This window comes from Condylura cristata, unplaced genomic scaffold (assembly GCF_000260355.1).
Source record: "Condylura cristata isolate star-nosed mole 26May11 unplaced genomic scaffold, ConCri1.0 scaffold00021, whole genome shotgun sequence".
NCBI lineage: Eukaryota > Metazoa > Chordata > Mammalia > Eulipotyphla > Talpidae > Condylura > Condylura cristata.
Window position 1 is genome coordinate 26,629,858 of NW_004567122.1, and position 15,826 is coordinate 26,645,683.

General features: G+C 49.1%; 1 protein-coding gene across 2 annotated transcripts in view; it reads left to right on the forward strand.

Moving 5' to 3' along the window:
- Nucleotides 1-562: 562 nt before the first annotated feature.
- The window catches only part of TGFBI (transforming growth factor, beta-induced, 68kDa), a 30,866-nt gene continuing 15,602 nt past the window's right edge, over nucleotides 563-15,826 (forward strand). For both annotated transcript variants that reach the window (XM_004686748.2, XM_012727689.1), the window contains exons 1-3: nucleotides 563-741; nucleotides 5,253-5,351; nucleotides 14,535-14,599. In XM_004686748.2, coding sequence (XP_004686805.1) covers nucleotides 608-741; nucleotides 5,253-5,351; nucleotides 14,535-14,599 — 298 coding nt within the window. In that variant the 5' untranslated portion in view covers nucleotides 563-607. The remainder of the gene's footprint in view (nucleotides 742-5,252; nucleotides 5,352-14,534; nucleotides 14,600-15,826) is intronic.

The following is a 15,826-nucleotide window of genomic DNA, read 5'->3' on the forward strand; positions in this document are numbered from 1 at the left end:
AAGGTGACACCCGCCCTTCCCTCTGGTTTCCAAGAGTAACTTGGAGCCTAACAAAACCTGCCCTACATTCTTGGGGACTCCCATCAATCATAAGATTTACTCCCTTTTATGTTTGCAAGCCTAGGTAAAGGGGGGGGGTGCTCCTGGAAGGCTGAGGTTAGCAATGGGAATGTGTTGTGACAACCACCCTTGTCTCCCTTCCAGCTGTTTGGTAGCCTCAAGACCAGTGAGGGATCTGGGGACCAGCCCAAAGGAATGAAGTTTCTGGAAAGCTTCCTGTACATCGGCTCCTCACTCCCAGTCTTGCTAGTTAAGACCCCAGCCCTTCATTCTCGGAACCCTAAGGGAGCAGGCAGGAGGGAGAGAGAGGAGGAGGCTGGGAAGCGGGACAGTGAGGGAGAGCGCAGACGGGACAGGAGGCGGGGAGGCAAGGCGCTGGGCTGCCCGTCCTCCCGCCCAGGCTGGCTTCCCCGCCCCTCCCGCCCCTCGCCGCTGCTCCCTCCCGCTCGCCGCTTACTTAACCTGGCCCTGCAGCCCTGGCGCTCTCACTTCGCCGCTGCCACTCGCCTGTGGGTCTCTGGCTCCCACGCTGTTGTCCGCTCACTTCATGGCACTCCTCTTGCGGCTGCTGCCCCTGGCCCTGGCCCTGGCCCTGGGGCCTGATGCCAGCCTGGCGGGACCCGCCAGGTCACCCTACCAACTGGTGCTTCAGCACAGCCGGCTCCGGGGCCGGCAGCACGGGTAAGCCAGTCCGCCCTGCGCGGGTGGTGGAGGGGAGGGACTGTCCTGTGGTCTTCAAAGCAGACTGAATTCAGGGGACAAAGCCTGAAGGAAAAGTGGGCAGCGTGGGGTGTTTGGGGGGACCAGCCCTGCACCAGCTTGGGGGGAGGGAGGTGGAAGATAGAGCTCAAGTGAGCAGTAGAGGCTTCCTGGAGGAAGAGGGAGAGCTTGACTGTCACCCCAGCACTCAAGCCAAGAGCAGGCAATGAGGCTTTCGGTTCTCCTCCCAGCAGATAGAGAAAAGGGACTTGGCAACTCTGCCCAGAATCTCCTGGGAAAGTTGGTCAGGACCAGGAGGAAGCCCGTGAGCAGTGCACCTAACAGCCCTGCCAGGTCCTGTCCTGACCTGACACCTCAGGAGTCTCAGGGGACTCAAGATGACAGCATCCAGAGCTCCCCGGGGTCTGTTCACCTGGTCAGGCCCTTAACCACTATCTGGTACCAGGCAGTGTTCCTGTGTACAGCAACGGCAGTGTGGCATCTCCTCCCCTTCCAGATGAAAATCCAGAGAATTCCCTGGTCTCACACAACTGCACAGTTGGGGAAACTGAGTCTGGAGAGGACATACCACTTTCCCACAATCCTGCAATGTATACACTGGAGCCAAGATTAAAGTCTACCTTAAGACAACAACAGGGTTTGTAAACATGCAGCATTATCTTTGCGAATCTCCTTTGAAAGATAGGAGATGTGTAGGTTTTAGGCAGCAAAGCCAGGCGCAGAATCTGATCTGGTAAAGACCCTGGCATGGACCCTGGCAGAGGTGGGCACTATTTCTACATCCCCGTCTACATCTGCATCCACACACAGCCAGGATGTGCTGTAGCTCCAGCCTACCTGCATGCCCCGACCCCTTCTCTACAACTATGTAAAAAGTGTATGTGGGCAGAGTCATATAGCTGCTGGCATTCATACCCAAGTAGTGCCCAGCCTGCCGCGTACCTGGAGAGATCTGAACCCAGATCAGAACTCACTGTTGGTGTTATTAGTGTTGATGTCATGGGACTGTATAGCTCTAGATGTCCCATCCCCAGAAATGCCCCCTCAAGGGGAGTGGTCATCCTTGCTCCCTCTACCTATGGTCTCCAGATCTTGCCTGGACTTGCAGGTGCCCAGGGCTGCAGGGAAAGGGACCACTGGAGGGAAGTCTGGCCTCTGCAGAGTGGCATCAAGCCAGGTCACACCACAGCCTCAGTTCCCTCCCCCAAAGAGAAGATCATCAGGAAATGACTGAGACCCCTAGGGGAGTGGGGGAATCCCCTTTGACTTAGGCTGTGGTTAAGAAGGGTGAGAGTTCATATCAGAAAGATGAGAGGATGGGAGGCATAAAGTCAAAAAGTAAACATGGCATTTGTGCTTTATCTGCTCAATTCACCTCTGTACTCTGCCTTTTTATCAATGGAACATATTTGGGTGCCACCACCCGTCCCGGAGGTTTCATGCCTTGTATCTTAGCCAGGAAGTCAGGAGAGGACCCCTGTAGTGTGCTCTGTAGCATCTCTAACCAGAATGGCATCTGAATTTGCTGCAAAGGTGTTGATGGGGGTTCTACCAGGAATCATCTCTTGAGCAAACCTTCCTCTTGAACCCAAAAAAAAGATGTGGGCCAGTGAGAAAAATACTTTTTAAAAAGTATTTATTTATTTATTCATACAGAACTGGGGTACAGGCCAGAAGTGCAGGGGTGGTGAGAGGATTCCCCAGAGACAGAGTGGGGAGCAGAACAGGCAGATCAACAAAGTACACTGCTGAGGGGAACAGCAGGCAAGGCAGGTCTGCTGTGCCAAATACAGCTTTTTAAAAATGCACGTACTGTATTATGAATATTTGTAATGCTTTTTATTATTCATTTAAGATATTAGATTTCCACCCTCCCTACCTCCCCTCCCCTTCCCATGCTCCTGTTGGTGAATCCTCTTGATCTGCTTCTGGCAGTGCAGTTGGAAAGACCTGTAGTGACCCAGGCTGGGCTGAGGCATCACACTTGCCCCGCTGCCCTGGTAAAATCTGCATGCACAGTCTGTAAACTGTGGCAAATGGTTGCAGGAGCAGCTGCATTCACTCTGCTCTAACTGTCCCTGAGAACATCACAAGGCTGCTTGGCCAGCATATGGGTGTGGTACCCTATGTCATGGATAACCTTGTCCAAGCTCCAGCCCTTCACTCAAAGTGAGAATGGGTGGAAAGGAAGGGAAATCTCTGTTGTTTTAAGGAAATTCTCCCAGATGTGAAGGAAGTAATGAGCGTGCCCTGCTCCCATCAGCGCTCGGTCACCCACCATCACCAGCACAGCCACACACTGCAGCTTACGGATGGATGGCTCAGTCCAAGCACAGAAAGCTGTTGGGAAAGTTATGACAGTGGCATCCTCTTGCCTCCCAGCTCTGTCTGTGTTACTATGGATAGGAGGAAAAAATAATACCAAGAGAGAAGTAAAAATGCAATCGTACTTCCAAATACCAACAACCAAAAGTGGATGAAGTTCCTGAAACACTTGATTTTCAAATCCAAGTTGAACTACAGAGCATTGTACTTAAGGTAGATGGCCCAGAAAGGGCCTGTTCACTTCAATTAACTTCAGCAAAAAGTTCCTATATATACTTCCTCTGCCTCTTGGGTTACCGAACCTCATCCTGTCATCCCCCCAGCCCCTTCCACTGTTCCTGTCTCAAAGGGCTACAGCCATTCATATACTCCACTGAGGAATGTTGGAGCCACAAGAGCCTCACTAAAGCTTTGCCAAACGCCCACGCAATGTGGCAGGGAATTCATCGACAGTAATTGCTTCCTGCTTGGTTAGATAGAATAATCACAGAGATTTTACAGTGGTAAACAACACCTATGACTGGAGTGTGGCCAGTGGGAACTCTTTGGAGTTTGTTGTAATTTGTGAATCCCACACATCAAACAGAAAAGCAGGGTGGCTTCTGAGAGAATCCTCTGGAGGCTTCCAGAACTTGGTCAGACCCAGCTAGAAAGAAGGGGCCATGGCTGTCCTCATTCCCTCGCAGCATTTTAACTTCTTGTGTCCTCAGGTTCTTGTGCCACCTTACTAATATTTACTGTGCCTTTCTGACCCACTCACCTTTGCCTAGTGAACTACAAACTGGATGAGAAGTGACATCCACATACTAGAAGAGATAGGACAGAGAAATAGAGGGTTGGCATGCCCTCCCACCCAACAACTGACTGAAAGTTTGAGAATTAACTGAGTTCCTGTAGTCTAGGCAACGGGGAAGAGATCTTACTGCAACATCAGTGTCTTCCTGAGAAGTGCTATCCACATCAAATGGTGGCTGTGAATACATTTTTAAAGTCCCAGAGGAACTGATGCTAAGGAATAATGTGTGGAGTTCCTGAGCCTACTGGAGGTCTTCAGTCTCAGCTTTGCTCCCTCTGATTTGTGCTTCAGCAGATGAACCGCTTGTCCTGCTCCAGGAAGAGCCTTCCTGGGTCACCCTCAACTGAGTGGCCTCTTTCCATGTGCTCCTGTGGAGCTCCTGCCGCTACCTGGCCTGAGCTTGGTTTGGATCAGGACTTGATACACTAGAATAAAATACACAAAATCAAGCTCCCACAGCTCTGGTAAAGGTTTCTCAGCAGAACTCTGAGGCGTTTGCAATTAGATTTTCCACAGAGCTCCTGAGGATTCTTCTGAACTGGGTGATCCTTGAGAATCCCACAGAGTATTTTCAGCCAGTTCATTCCACCTTGACCAGGTGCTAGGCCCCACCAGAAAAAGAGTCAGGCAGAGCCTCTGTAGTCCAGGCAGTGGGAACAAGGTGGAGCTCTCGCTGCAACATCAGTGTGACTAGGATCCTGTTGGATCCCAGCCTGAAAAGGGGTACTGCCTCCAGATCAGAGGACAGGAAAAAAGCATGTAATCTGGGGCACTAGAGGGTGGCTGTCTGGAGAAGTGGGAATCAAGCTGGGCCTAGAGAACAACTGTGAGTTTAGTAAGTTTCAGAGGTCCCAGGAGGGCACCTCTGAGGGTCTTTGGGACCCCAGACTCAGTCTCCCCTCACTCCAGCAGGCCCACTGGTGTGCACTAAGATACCAGATTAGAGCCTGTGGAAGTGGGGCTACAGAAAGGCTGGGGACAGCTCTCAAAGCTGCTCTGCTAGGCAGACACATCACTTTTACTCACTAGCTTTCTCAATAGGTGACAAGCGATGTGAAATGTCAAGATGCTTTTATTTAAATCTTAAGGTGCATTTGTATTTAGCAAATGACCGTGCTGATAAGGCCACTTAATGACATTGTGCTTTGACAGTTTTCAATTTCGGGGGAATTATGCAGGGGGGCTGATGGAAATCTGAGTCAGAAGGGCCAAAGTTTATGCAAGAGTGAAGTGACCGGGCCTTCTTCATGTCTGACTATTCTAATCACCCAGGTGTGTCCATCTGGTGGAAAGGACATTGAGGCTGGGCGGGCCTACTGACCATCTTGCTAACAGTGCCCTTTGATTTCAGCCCCAATGTGTGTGCTGTGCAGAAGCTCATCGGCACCAACAAGAAGTACTTCACCAACTGTAAGCAGTGGTACCAGAGGAAAATCTGTGGCAAATCAACGTGAGTATCTGCAGCCACCCAAGGTTGCCAGTCACCACAGGCCATGCTGTGTGGGGGCTACCGGTGACCACAGGCCTGAGCCGGCCTTGGCTGGCCTCTGAGAGGTCAGGCTGCCATGGAAGCCATGACGATTCATGTGCAAATGTGGGTATGTGTCTCTAGTTCTTAATCCTCACTAAATGATACAAATATTCAGTGGAGAAGCCACCAGCTTCTGTTCCTGACAAAACTCATTTGTGATTTATATTAAGTAACAACACTTTTGCTCTGCAATCTTTTTTTTTTTAAGGATTTATTTATTTATGCATATGATCTGGGGTACAGGCCAGAGCTGCAGGGATTGGAGGAATCACTAGAGAGAGAGTAAGGAGCAAAACAGGCAGATTGACTGAATTATACTCAACCTGGTGGAGGGGAACAGTGGCGAGACAGGAGTGATCATTTGAGCCATGTGGGTCACCTCCCTGTCCACCTCAAACTTGCACTGCAGTGGCTGTGGATAGCTCCATACCGCTGCACTTCGACTCGTTGCACCACCAGGGAGGTCCCATCTTTGCAATCTTAGGGTCAAATTTTCTCAGACCATCACGAAGACTAAGCTTACCTAGAAATAAGCACTTTATGGGACAGCAAAGCATGAAAGATCTATTTATTTATGCATACAGAACTGGGGTACAGGCCAGAGGTGCAGGGTGTGAAAGGATTTACCAGAGACAGATTGGGGAGCAGAACAGGCAGATCCAAGTACACTGCTGAGGGGGCAGCAGGCCAGTCAGCAGAGGTCTGCTGTGCCATGTGGGTCACCTCCCTGGCTGGAATCAAACTCGTGCTGAAGTGGCTTTAGCTTCATAGTGCTGCGCTTTAACCCACTGCGCCACCAGGGAGGGCCCTGCTTCATCTTTGCTGCATCTGTAAAATGGGAAAAACAATGAGCCTACCTATGGAATTTTGAGCAGGGCTAAGTGGAATAATGCACCTAAGAGGCTGAATATGGCACCTGGCACATAGTGTGGCTCAGTAAAGGCCACCTGCCAAGTGTTTGGTCTGGACCACTAATCAGAGTGTGAGTGCCTGTGTGGTGTGACGCCACCATGCAGCTGTAGTAGGGCTTGCGGGTGCTTCTGTCAGCAGAGAGGGGGGCGGGGTTCGCCCAGACTTCCCTGTGCCTGGTGGAAGCAGGGTGGCCTGCGTGTCCCAACAGAATGCCGGAGCGACCTAATCTGCTTTGGCGGCAGTCATCAGTATACCTCAAAGCTGGCTCTCTCCTACAGACAGATGTGCTGTACAAAGCCTCCAGAACCACTGTGAGGGCCTGGCCTTCCTCTGATCTGCATAATAGGAGGATTAGGAGCCTGTATCTTGAACACTTTCCCATGGCAGGGATATTTAAATGTTTTTCTTGTAACGTTGCAGGCAACTCCTCTGACTTTGTAACCAAATGAAGGAAGAGAAATGCCCTTTCTTTAAAATATACATGGAAATAAATACCCCAACTGTGACCCTGACTCAGGTAAACCATTAGTCCTAGTTTGAATGGAAGGAATGAGAGCTCACAGACCAGCAGCTCCCTGGCAGCCTGTGGAGGCAGGTCCTGGTTCCCCACTTGACCCAACCCAGCCTCAAAGCCAAAGGCTAGCAAGCTGAGAAGACACCCCTCCCAGTTCAGTGAACAAGATAAAGACATAATTCTTGTTGCTGTGGACAAAAAGAAGTTATGCAAATTCCATGGCACACATCCTTCCACAGGGCTAAGTTAAAAAAATAATTGTAATACTCTCTGTTTTTTTCCCTGTACATCTATTACCTACTCAAATACAATTGATGAACCATTCACTTACATAGAGCCAGGCCACCAAAGGTGACCGAAATGTAGGCATCAAGCAAGCAGCTCTTCCACAGCTCAGAGCTCTGGCAAGGTATCCCCCTTTTTGTTAGCTCTAGTTTCCCTACAAATTGGATGGCCATGTGGCAGCATCATCCATGGCATTTCTGGAAGACTCTATGTTGAAGCAGTTGCCTAACTATAGTTAATTGTGGTTGATGACATCCCCTGCTTATCAACTCTTGGTTCCTGAAAATTTTACTGTCTCTGTACTACACTAAAGCACAGGCCACACAGCCATATGTTGGCAGAATGTTCCTGATGGCCTGGTCTTCCCCTGGGTAGGTTTGGCTTTGAGCTTGGTGCCATGTTGGTATGTTCCCCCCACCCCAACACACACAAACCTCATGCCAATCAGTCGGGAGTCCAGGCCCTGGGAAAGGAATAAATGAATGTAAACTGGGGTCTCACAGAGCCAGTGGGCAGCCCCAGCCATTGACCTGGTCTTTAGTGTGGCTGATGCTTGGGCAGCTTCAAAAAGAGGAAATGAAGATAAGAAAACATGAGTGGATAGAAAACCTCATGACCCAGAACATGGGGATCCTTTCCCGGAACATCTCATGCAATGTCAGGAAGGTGGTGCTGAATTGGAAGAGGGCCAGAGGACTCTGGGAGGGAAAGGGGAAGCAGCAGAAGGCATCCCTTCACCCTAGAGAGAAGCAGAGAGAGCAGCTAGGTTTACTGGTGTGACCTGGGTTGGAGCTGCCAGAAGGAAATGCCCTGGGCAGTCAGGAAGGGAAACAGAGAAAGTTGTGCTGGCTAGAGTTGATACCATCTCTATGAAAATGGCCTCCAGGTGCATTTATTTGGGTGAGGACCAGGTGGGGAAATGGGGAGCACAGTTGGTGATTGGAGCAGACAGTATGTCTCAGCATGGGGCCAGCTCTGGCATGGCAGTTTTCTCAGAAAGACTCCAGCGAAGAAGCTGCTGTGTATGTTGAAATGAAAGGGCGCAAAGTCACCAAGTTTCCTAAGGGGAGGGGGAGACAAAGTCACCAAGGGTTCTAAGACCTAAAGAAAGAGAACTTGAACTTGAAAGCAGACTAGCAATACTAAACACAGGACCCAAGCACAGGGCAGGAGTTGGGGTGGAAGGGGAAAGACTTTACAATGTTGAGGGACCCAGGGACCTGGCACCATGCAGAGCTGTGAGGCCCAGGGGACTTGGTCTCTCTCAGAGAGAGAGATAGGGCTGGAGGGCTGGCCCAGCACACTTAGCACTCCTGTCAAGCTGGCTACATTTTCTTCACACAGTAGTTCTGCATTTCCAAAAAGTTTGGTGCTCTTTGTCAAACCTGACTTACAGATTTTATTACAGGAAGCGGTTGCCAGCAGGACCCCATTTAATGACTTGAGCAAATTTTATTACTTGGAAATTCACTTTAGCTTTTATTTCAGATCCTAAAGAGCACCAGAGTGACACAATAGCTAATCACACAAAGGGCTTGTTGGGAAGAAGGCTTCCTACTCTGCAATTTCAGGCCCGGGTTTGATTAATAACCATAAAAATGTTAACGTGCAGTGACTTGAGCAATGGTGCAGGAAGCTGTGGTCAGGCCGCCTTGCTGCCTCTCCACAGGCTGCCTTTGTGTGGGCCCTGGTGAGGAGAACTATCTAACAGCCAACTCAGAGCTGACATCATGGGGTTGCCAGAGTCACCTTAAGAGCTCCGACACCATAAACGTGGCACTGGACCGGCCAAGGAGCTGACAGGCAGGGTGTCAGCCGCCCGTGCATTTCAAGCATGTGTGTCTCTCTCTCTCTCTCTTGAAGTGGTTTCACAAACAACACATTTCACAAGTGCAATAACCATTCTCTGGAGCTAATATGAGCTGGCAAGACACTCCTCTCTCTAGTAGCAGCCTTGCTTTGCCCTAGGGCTGAGATACAAGTACTTCCTCAGCATTGTGTGTAAGCTTAAAGATTTAAATTTTACTCAAACCAGCTGGTGTATGGCCCTGCTTTGCCACCAGCCGTCAGTACTATTTCCAGTCCATCTTCTTCTGGGCAGGTACGCAAAGATGCCTTCAATGAAGCTGTGTCCCACAATTTTGGTCCTAAGAGGAAAAGGAAGAGAACAGTGAGTAAGTGAGAAGAAGCTCTTAGGGAAGTCAGACTCCCCACACCCTCACCAGCACCTCCTTCCCTGTTTCAGAGTCCTTGTGTAGCCAGCTGGAGCCCCATGGATTATCTTCTCTCAATTATCTGATGTTGACATTCACCAAGGGTTCGCTGAATACTTCTATCTGTCAGGTAGCCCTTTCTGAATGTACCATCCCATTGTATCCCAGGGAGGGCAGTTTGTCTGACATGGGATTTTGTTCTGTTGAGTATTTGCATGAATTCCTGTATCATCTGAGGCAAGGCCCTGTGGTAGGCAGAATGATGGTCCCTAAAGATGTGCACATCTTAATCTCTGAACCTCTGAGTGCAATACCCTATGTAGAACATGAGACTTTGCAGATACTGTTAAGAATCATGAGATGGGGAAGTTATCCTGGATTATCTGGAACGTAAATGTAATCAGAAAGGGCATTAAATAGCTCTCTGGCCCACCTTTAACTGTGCAGGTGTCGCTTTTTCTGTTTCTTAATAAACCTGTCCTTTAAATATGTTAAAAAAAAAAAAGAAAAGAAAAGAAAAGAAAGAAAGAAGAGGGAGGCAGTGGAGGTTGAAGAAACAGATGTGACCAGTAAACCTGAGTTGGAGCCATGTGACCACAAGAGGTTCAACAACTAAATGAGAGCCCGGTGAACATCAAGCGTCTGTTAAGTACTCCTTTGGTTCTCACAATCACCCTCTAAGATCGGTATGATTTTAGCCCATTTACAGTTGGGGAGACTGTAGCACAGAAGGCCTCAGCAGCCTACTCTAAGTCATCCCCTCAAAGTCCGAAGGAATCTTGAGGCCTAGCTACTCTATACTGCTGCCCCTGGGCACAATCAATCCTACAGCAATGTCAGTGACATGGGAAGACCACAAGTGGGCAGCCTGTAGAGCCTGGGGAACTGCCCAGATGTCCCCCTCTCTTCCTCCAGCCTCAAAACCTGTGACTGTGGCCTCCTCATGGTCAGGAAAGGCCCTTTAGCCCAGAATTCTTCATTCTGCTTTTTTTCCCCAGTCTGGTAGCCATTCTTATCTCCTGCTGCAAGGGGACTCTCCCAAACCCCTGGGCAGATAAAGGGCATAGGAACTGAGGAGTCACAGCATCCAGGAGCCTTCCCCAAATGCCCTCATACCACACAAATAGAGCCACACACAAAAAAAATCTAAGTACATTTCCAAAGACTGTCTTCATCGCTGGCCAAGCTGGAAACTGGTGAATGGTCGTGATGGGATTTTGGACAGTTGACAACTGGTTAACACATTCTTTTTCACCAGGGAAATTGAGACTTTGATTTTCTGTTGGAAGCACAGGAAATCCTAACTGTCTGCAAGGCCAGAGCACAGAAAATGAGCCCCTCCAGGCCAGCAGTCTGTGGGCCATGTTGAATGTCTAGACGATTGGGTCTGTGTTTGCTCTGCCATTCACTTGGAAACCCTGACACACTGATTGGTTTACCTGCTGTCACAGGACGCTGGCTCTCAGGCTCCATTCCTTGCTCCTCCTACCTCAGAGTCAAGTTCATCCTTCGGCATTTTCTGGTAGAGCAGACTGCTCAAGCCTTAAATGCACTAGCAAATGGGCAGGTTCGTCTTAATATGTTAACTTACTGGAGAATTATTTTGGGAGAACATAGCAATGTTTCTCTTGCTCTGATCAGGAGCAAGTTTAAAGAAGAGTGGAGGAGAGCATCCCAAGCATCTGCTCTTAGACCTTGGAGGAACACTCTTCTTTTCCCTCTCCCTCCATCCTGGACACCTTAAATGCACTTCTAAATAGAGCACCTTCCATCACTTTCTCAAATTGTTCTGACCAGAGAAGGCAGAACAAGGAAAGGATTGCCCTAGAGGATGTGCTTTTTCAGACCTATGGTTTCTACTTTAGTTTCCGTGTCAGGCCAAGAAGAAGCCATTAATCTTTAACAGAACCGATTTTGCTGATGAGAATTCAGTCACAGGTTCCCAAATTGGTCACTCCCATGCAGGGAAGACAAGGACATTGGGAGACCCACATCACTATGCCCCAGCCCTGTCTCGCCACAGGCTGTGTGTTCTCCCCAGGGCCGAAGCCTCAGAAGTATGGTACAGTAGACAGAACAGGGCTGCTAGTTCAAAAGGGCTTGGTCAGGGGTGTTTCATTGCCAGGCAAGCTGGTTCTGGGAAGGCCTGGTGTTGTCTGGAGCAGTGAAACTGCCAGTTCTGTACCCCTTCTAAACCCCTGGACTACTGTGTTAGGCTGAGAGAAGCTTCTACTCATGCAGGATGGCAGGAATATAAGGACAAGAGGACTAGGAGAAAGTTTCCTGGCAGAAAACCACTTGGGTGTGCCAGGGAAGGCCTTCAACTGGGGGCCTGCACCCCTATGAGGGGTGGCACACCTCTGCAGCCAGCCCCCGTGGACAAGGGTGCAGAAAGGCCACCTTGAAAGGCACCGAGAGTACTGACGCAGCCAGCTCTGACCCCACTGGAGAGAGCCCATGTGTCCTCTCCTTGTCAAGCCTTCCAGCCCGGTCTGCTTTCTGCCAAGTGCATGTGTTTTCAAAATTCATGGAAAAGGGATTGGATTTTAAGGAATAGGAGGAGACTCATAGGCCACTTCTATCCTACTGTGATCTTAAGATATTCCTTCTCGCCTCAAGAGTCCTGCAGCTGATTCCATCCTAAGTCCTCAGCTCTAAGGTACCTCTACTCTGAGCCTTTTCTGCTTAGATCTGTTCCATTCCCTAGCCCCTTAACCCTCTGCATCTCCTGTGTCAACTTCAAAGACACACACACACACACACACACACACACACACGGCCACGGAAACTGGTGAGTTTACATGTTAGGAGTTTGACTTCATTTGTTCTTAGTGAAATCCTAATGAGGTCACCAGAGCTGATGAATGCTCTCCTAGTTGTCTGCAATGGAACTCAAAAACTAACATCCTGCTGGGAGAAGAGGCTTTGACCAGCGTGACCTGGGTGCTAAGGCAAGGCTTATGCAGTGTCCTTGTGCACAGGGGTCCCCAGAGATGAGGAAGGCTTTGAGGCAAAGACCCATCCCCCAGCTATGCTTCTTGAGCTTCATGGAATGGCATTCAGGTACTTTGGGCTTTGAAAGACTTGACCTAATCCCTCCTCCCCTAATCCAGCCACAGAGCCCAAGCATTTATCAGAGAAAGTTTCCTTGGTTTTAGCTAGAGATTGGCAGGCAAAGTCCCTCTTTGAATGAGTACTGTTCTGTACCTTCACACTAATCCCACTCCTGGAATTGTGTTTGTGAGTGTACAATTGGAAGGAACCTTAGAGATCATCTAGTCTAACTTCAACCCATTTTATAGATCAACAGACTGAGACACAGAGAAAAACAGACCTTCAGAGTCATTCTACTATGTCCTGATGGATTAAGCCAAGTATCCTGATTCTAGTAGTTTTTTTTTGTTTTTTTTTTTTTACTTTTTGCTGCCTTTGAAAGGTCAAGTATCAATTACATCTCACTTTAGTTGTAGGAGATAACTTTAGTTTCCAAAGATACTTGGATACTTGAGCATCCAAGCTACTTGACAGACAGTCAAGGTTAAGTCCTGAGACCACTATGCTATGTAAACCTTGTAAGTACAGGGATGGAAAGTAGAAAGGAATAGGATGAGATGAGGACTGGGAAAGGAGGAGGCCAGTAGGTAGGGGAAGAGAACAGGGCAAGGAGTATACACAGCTTGTCACTTCTCAGTGACATTTCTGGAGGGAATCCATTTCTGGAAAAGAGACACCTGTAGCCCCCTGGAAGCCTTAAAATTTCAGCTAACCTATCTCTGAAACAACCCCCTGGATAGCAGATAAACCAGGCTTCATCTCCATATAACTCACCAGGGCTTTCCCAAGATGACTTCACTTATATCAAGAATACCCTGGGCTCACTGTGAGCACCACCCCCTCTCCGAAGCTCAAATTCTTCAGCTCCTGCCTGCCTCTTTTCTGGTGATGTCATTAAACATTCGGTGAGAACCCCACAGTGAGCAGTTGTGTGGCAGGTGAAGTCTGAGTGCTCCTGTCCCAGAGGGCAGATCCCAGTATAGGGAAGGAAAGGGTTAGGACAGTGTTGCCTGTGGCCCACCGAGGAGTTGCTGTGCTCTGAGGCCTGCCATGTGGCGTGACCTCACACAGAATCTGGGGTTCACCTTGGAGCAGATCTTTCTTAGGTGTAAACTTTTGTGCGAGTCACTTTTTTGATGTTACTTGAAATTCTCAGAATAATGGGTGAGCTGCTGCTGTGTGCTTCAGGCCTCCTGAAGGTAAGGAATGTTCTATGATGGACCTGCTTGAGCCAGGAGTAGAGCAAATCTTATGTTTGTCTTGTTAAATGCTTTCAAAGTTTAAAACTATCTACTGCCAATCTTATTTACATCCAGAAGTCAGAGAGTCTTGCACACTGGCATTATGGGCTGCCTTCTGGAAGGACAGTGGGACAGATGAGGGATGACGGTAGATAGAGAACTATTTGCTGCATCATCCTTTGTGTTCTTGAAACCATACACACGTTAATTGATTAAAGTTTTGTTTTTAATTTAAAGACATTTAACAAAAACCAGCCATCTTGATAAAAAGGAGTTTAGTTTCTATACCAATTTTAAAAGCTTTTAAGTTGCTGTGAAGACTGAGAAAAAGGTGTTCATGTATCCATGCTCTCTGTCTTGGTTATGAATCAGTGAGCTGGAAGCCCAGAGACATTTCATCCAGTCGCCATCACACACAACAAATACACAGGCTTCACAGATGAGGAAACTGAGGTCCAGAGACGAGGCGGGGTGTCTGGAGGCGTTCCCATTAGTTAGAGACAGACTTAGACTGCTGTCCCCCTCCTCCCTGCTGCCTCTCAGGAATGGCAACCGCTGGGTTGGCTCCGGTGAGTTCTGTGGGAGATTCGTTTTAGGTGAGTATGTTTGCTGATCTCACTACTGAATATGCTGCCTCGGGCCTCTGATTGTTTCCGGTTGCATTTCTGTGACTGGAACTGTGGGGAACATTCTACATAGCTGAGCAGCAATAAGTTCCTTGCCATGACAGGCACAGACCTGACTTAGCAAATGGTCTCTGAGAGTAGGAATTTTGTCTGCCTTTGCCTTCCTTGTCTGGGGTGAACACTTCTGGGAAAGGGGCCTGAAGATGCGCGTGCAGGAGGGAGCCCTGCCTAACACACTTGTGCATGTCTCCTTACAGAGTCATCAGTTATGAGTGCTGTCCTGGTTATGAAAAGGTCCCTGGAGAGAAGGGCTGTCCAGCAGGTGAATGAGGCAGGCCTGGCCTGGGGGCATGGGTGGGAGAGAGATGGGGAGCACAGAGACATGTGCAGAGTCTGCGCGGGCTTCCATAGGATGAGGCTATGAGGCTGGGTGGACGGTCTCCTCACAGTCCAGTCTGGACTTCATGCAAGGGGCAGAGGATGGAAGCTGGGAACTGGGGTTCCTGCGCCACCCCTTCTTGTTCCCACTGGTCCAAACAGGCTGGCGGAACAGACTCCAATTCTGACCTGCCTGCACTGCCCTCATCAAGCCCAGGCTCCTGGCCTTGCTGTCTTTGGCTGAGAGGAATTTCAGATACAGCCAGCATTTCAGACCAGCACTGCTGGAGAGCAGATGGGACAGACTTGGGCTGGGCTGGGCTGGGAACGCCAAGCCACTCCCCACTCCCTGTCGAAACTTGGCCCATTGGTGTTCCTGGGGGGAGGACAGCGGCGGGCCAAAGGCTTACCCAGAGTCAACAGAGGTGCCACGAAAGGCCACACAGGGCCAACGTCAGCGTGGCACCTGCCAATTTATCAACACATCACCACAGACGGTGCAGGGGAGATTTTTATGACTTTGAAATATTTGCTATTTTATTAGTTGAGAATGTGAGACTGAGATTTAAAAGGAAGGCTGTGATTTAGCTGCTGCCAAGGTCTTGAGGAGGGTGTGATTGGCGTGGACTGGGGCTGTGGAGTTACTGACCTAATGGAAGGACAGGCGGAGGACATGGAAGGAAAAGAGGAAGAATGACTTCAGAGAGGCAGCTTAACCTCTGAGCCTCATTTTCACACCCTTCATAGAGAACATTAACCTCACTGTGAGCTTACCAGGCCCTTCTAAACCTTGGGCTACTTTGAGGAAATAACATGTTATTGCTTGTACATACACAAAGTAGCACAATGATTTGTCAAGCTCTTTCAGTCTAATGGAGCCCACTAGGAACCAGTTTCAACAACAAGATAAATCTAAGGCTTGTTGGTAATTAGGATTGTGTTCTGGTGTACATTCCTGCCTATATTATCGAAATGTCTATGAACAAAAACTGTTCTGCTATAGCTCAAATGGTTAGAAATGAGCAATTAGTTGAGTTCAGGCAGAGAGGCAGTTGACGTAGGGAGTTGTTTTAAGAGACACTGAACAAACTTTGGGCTCTGTAACGACTGGCTGCGAACACACTCTTTACCCACAGAGGTACTTTCCTCTTTGGCTGACAGGGAGGGGTTA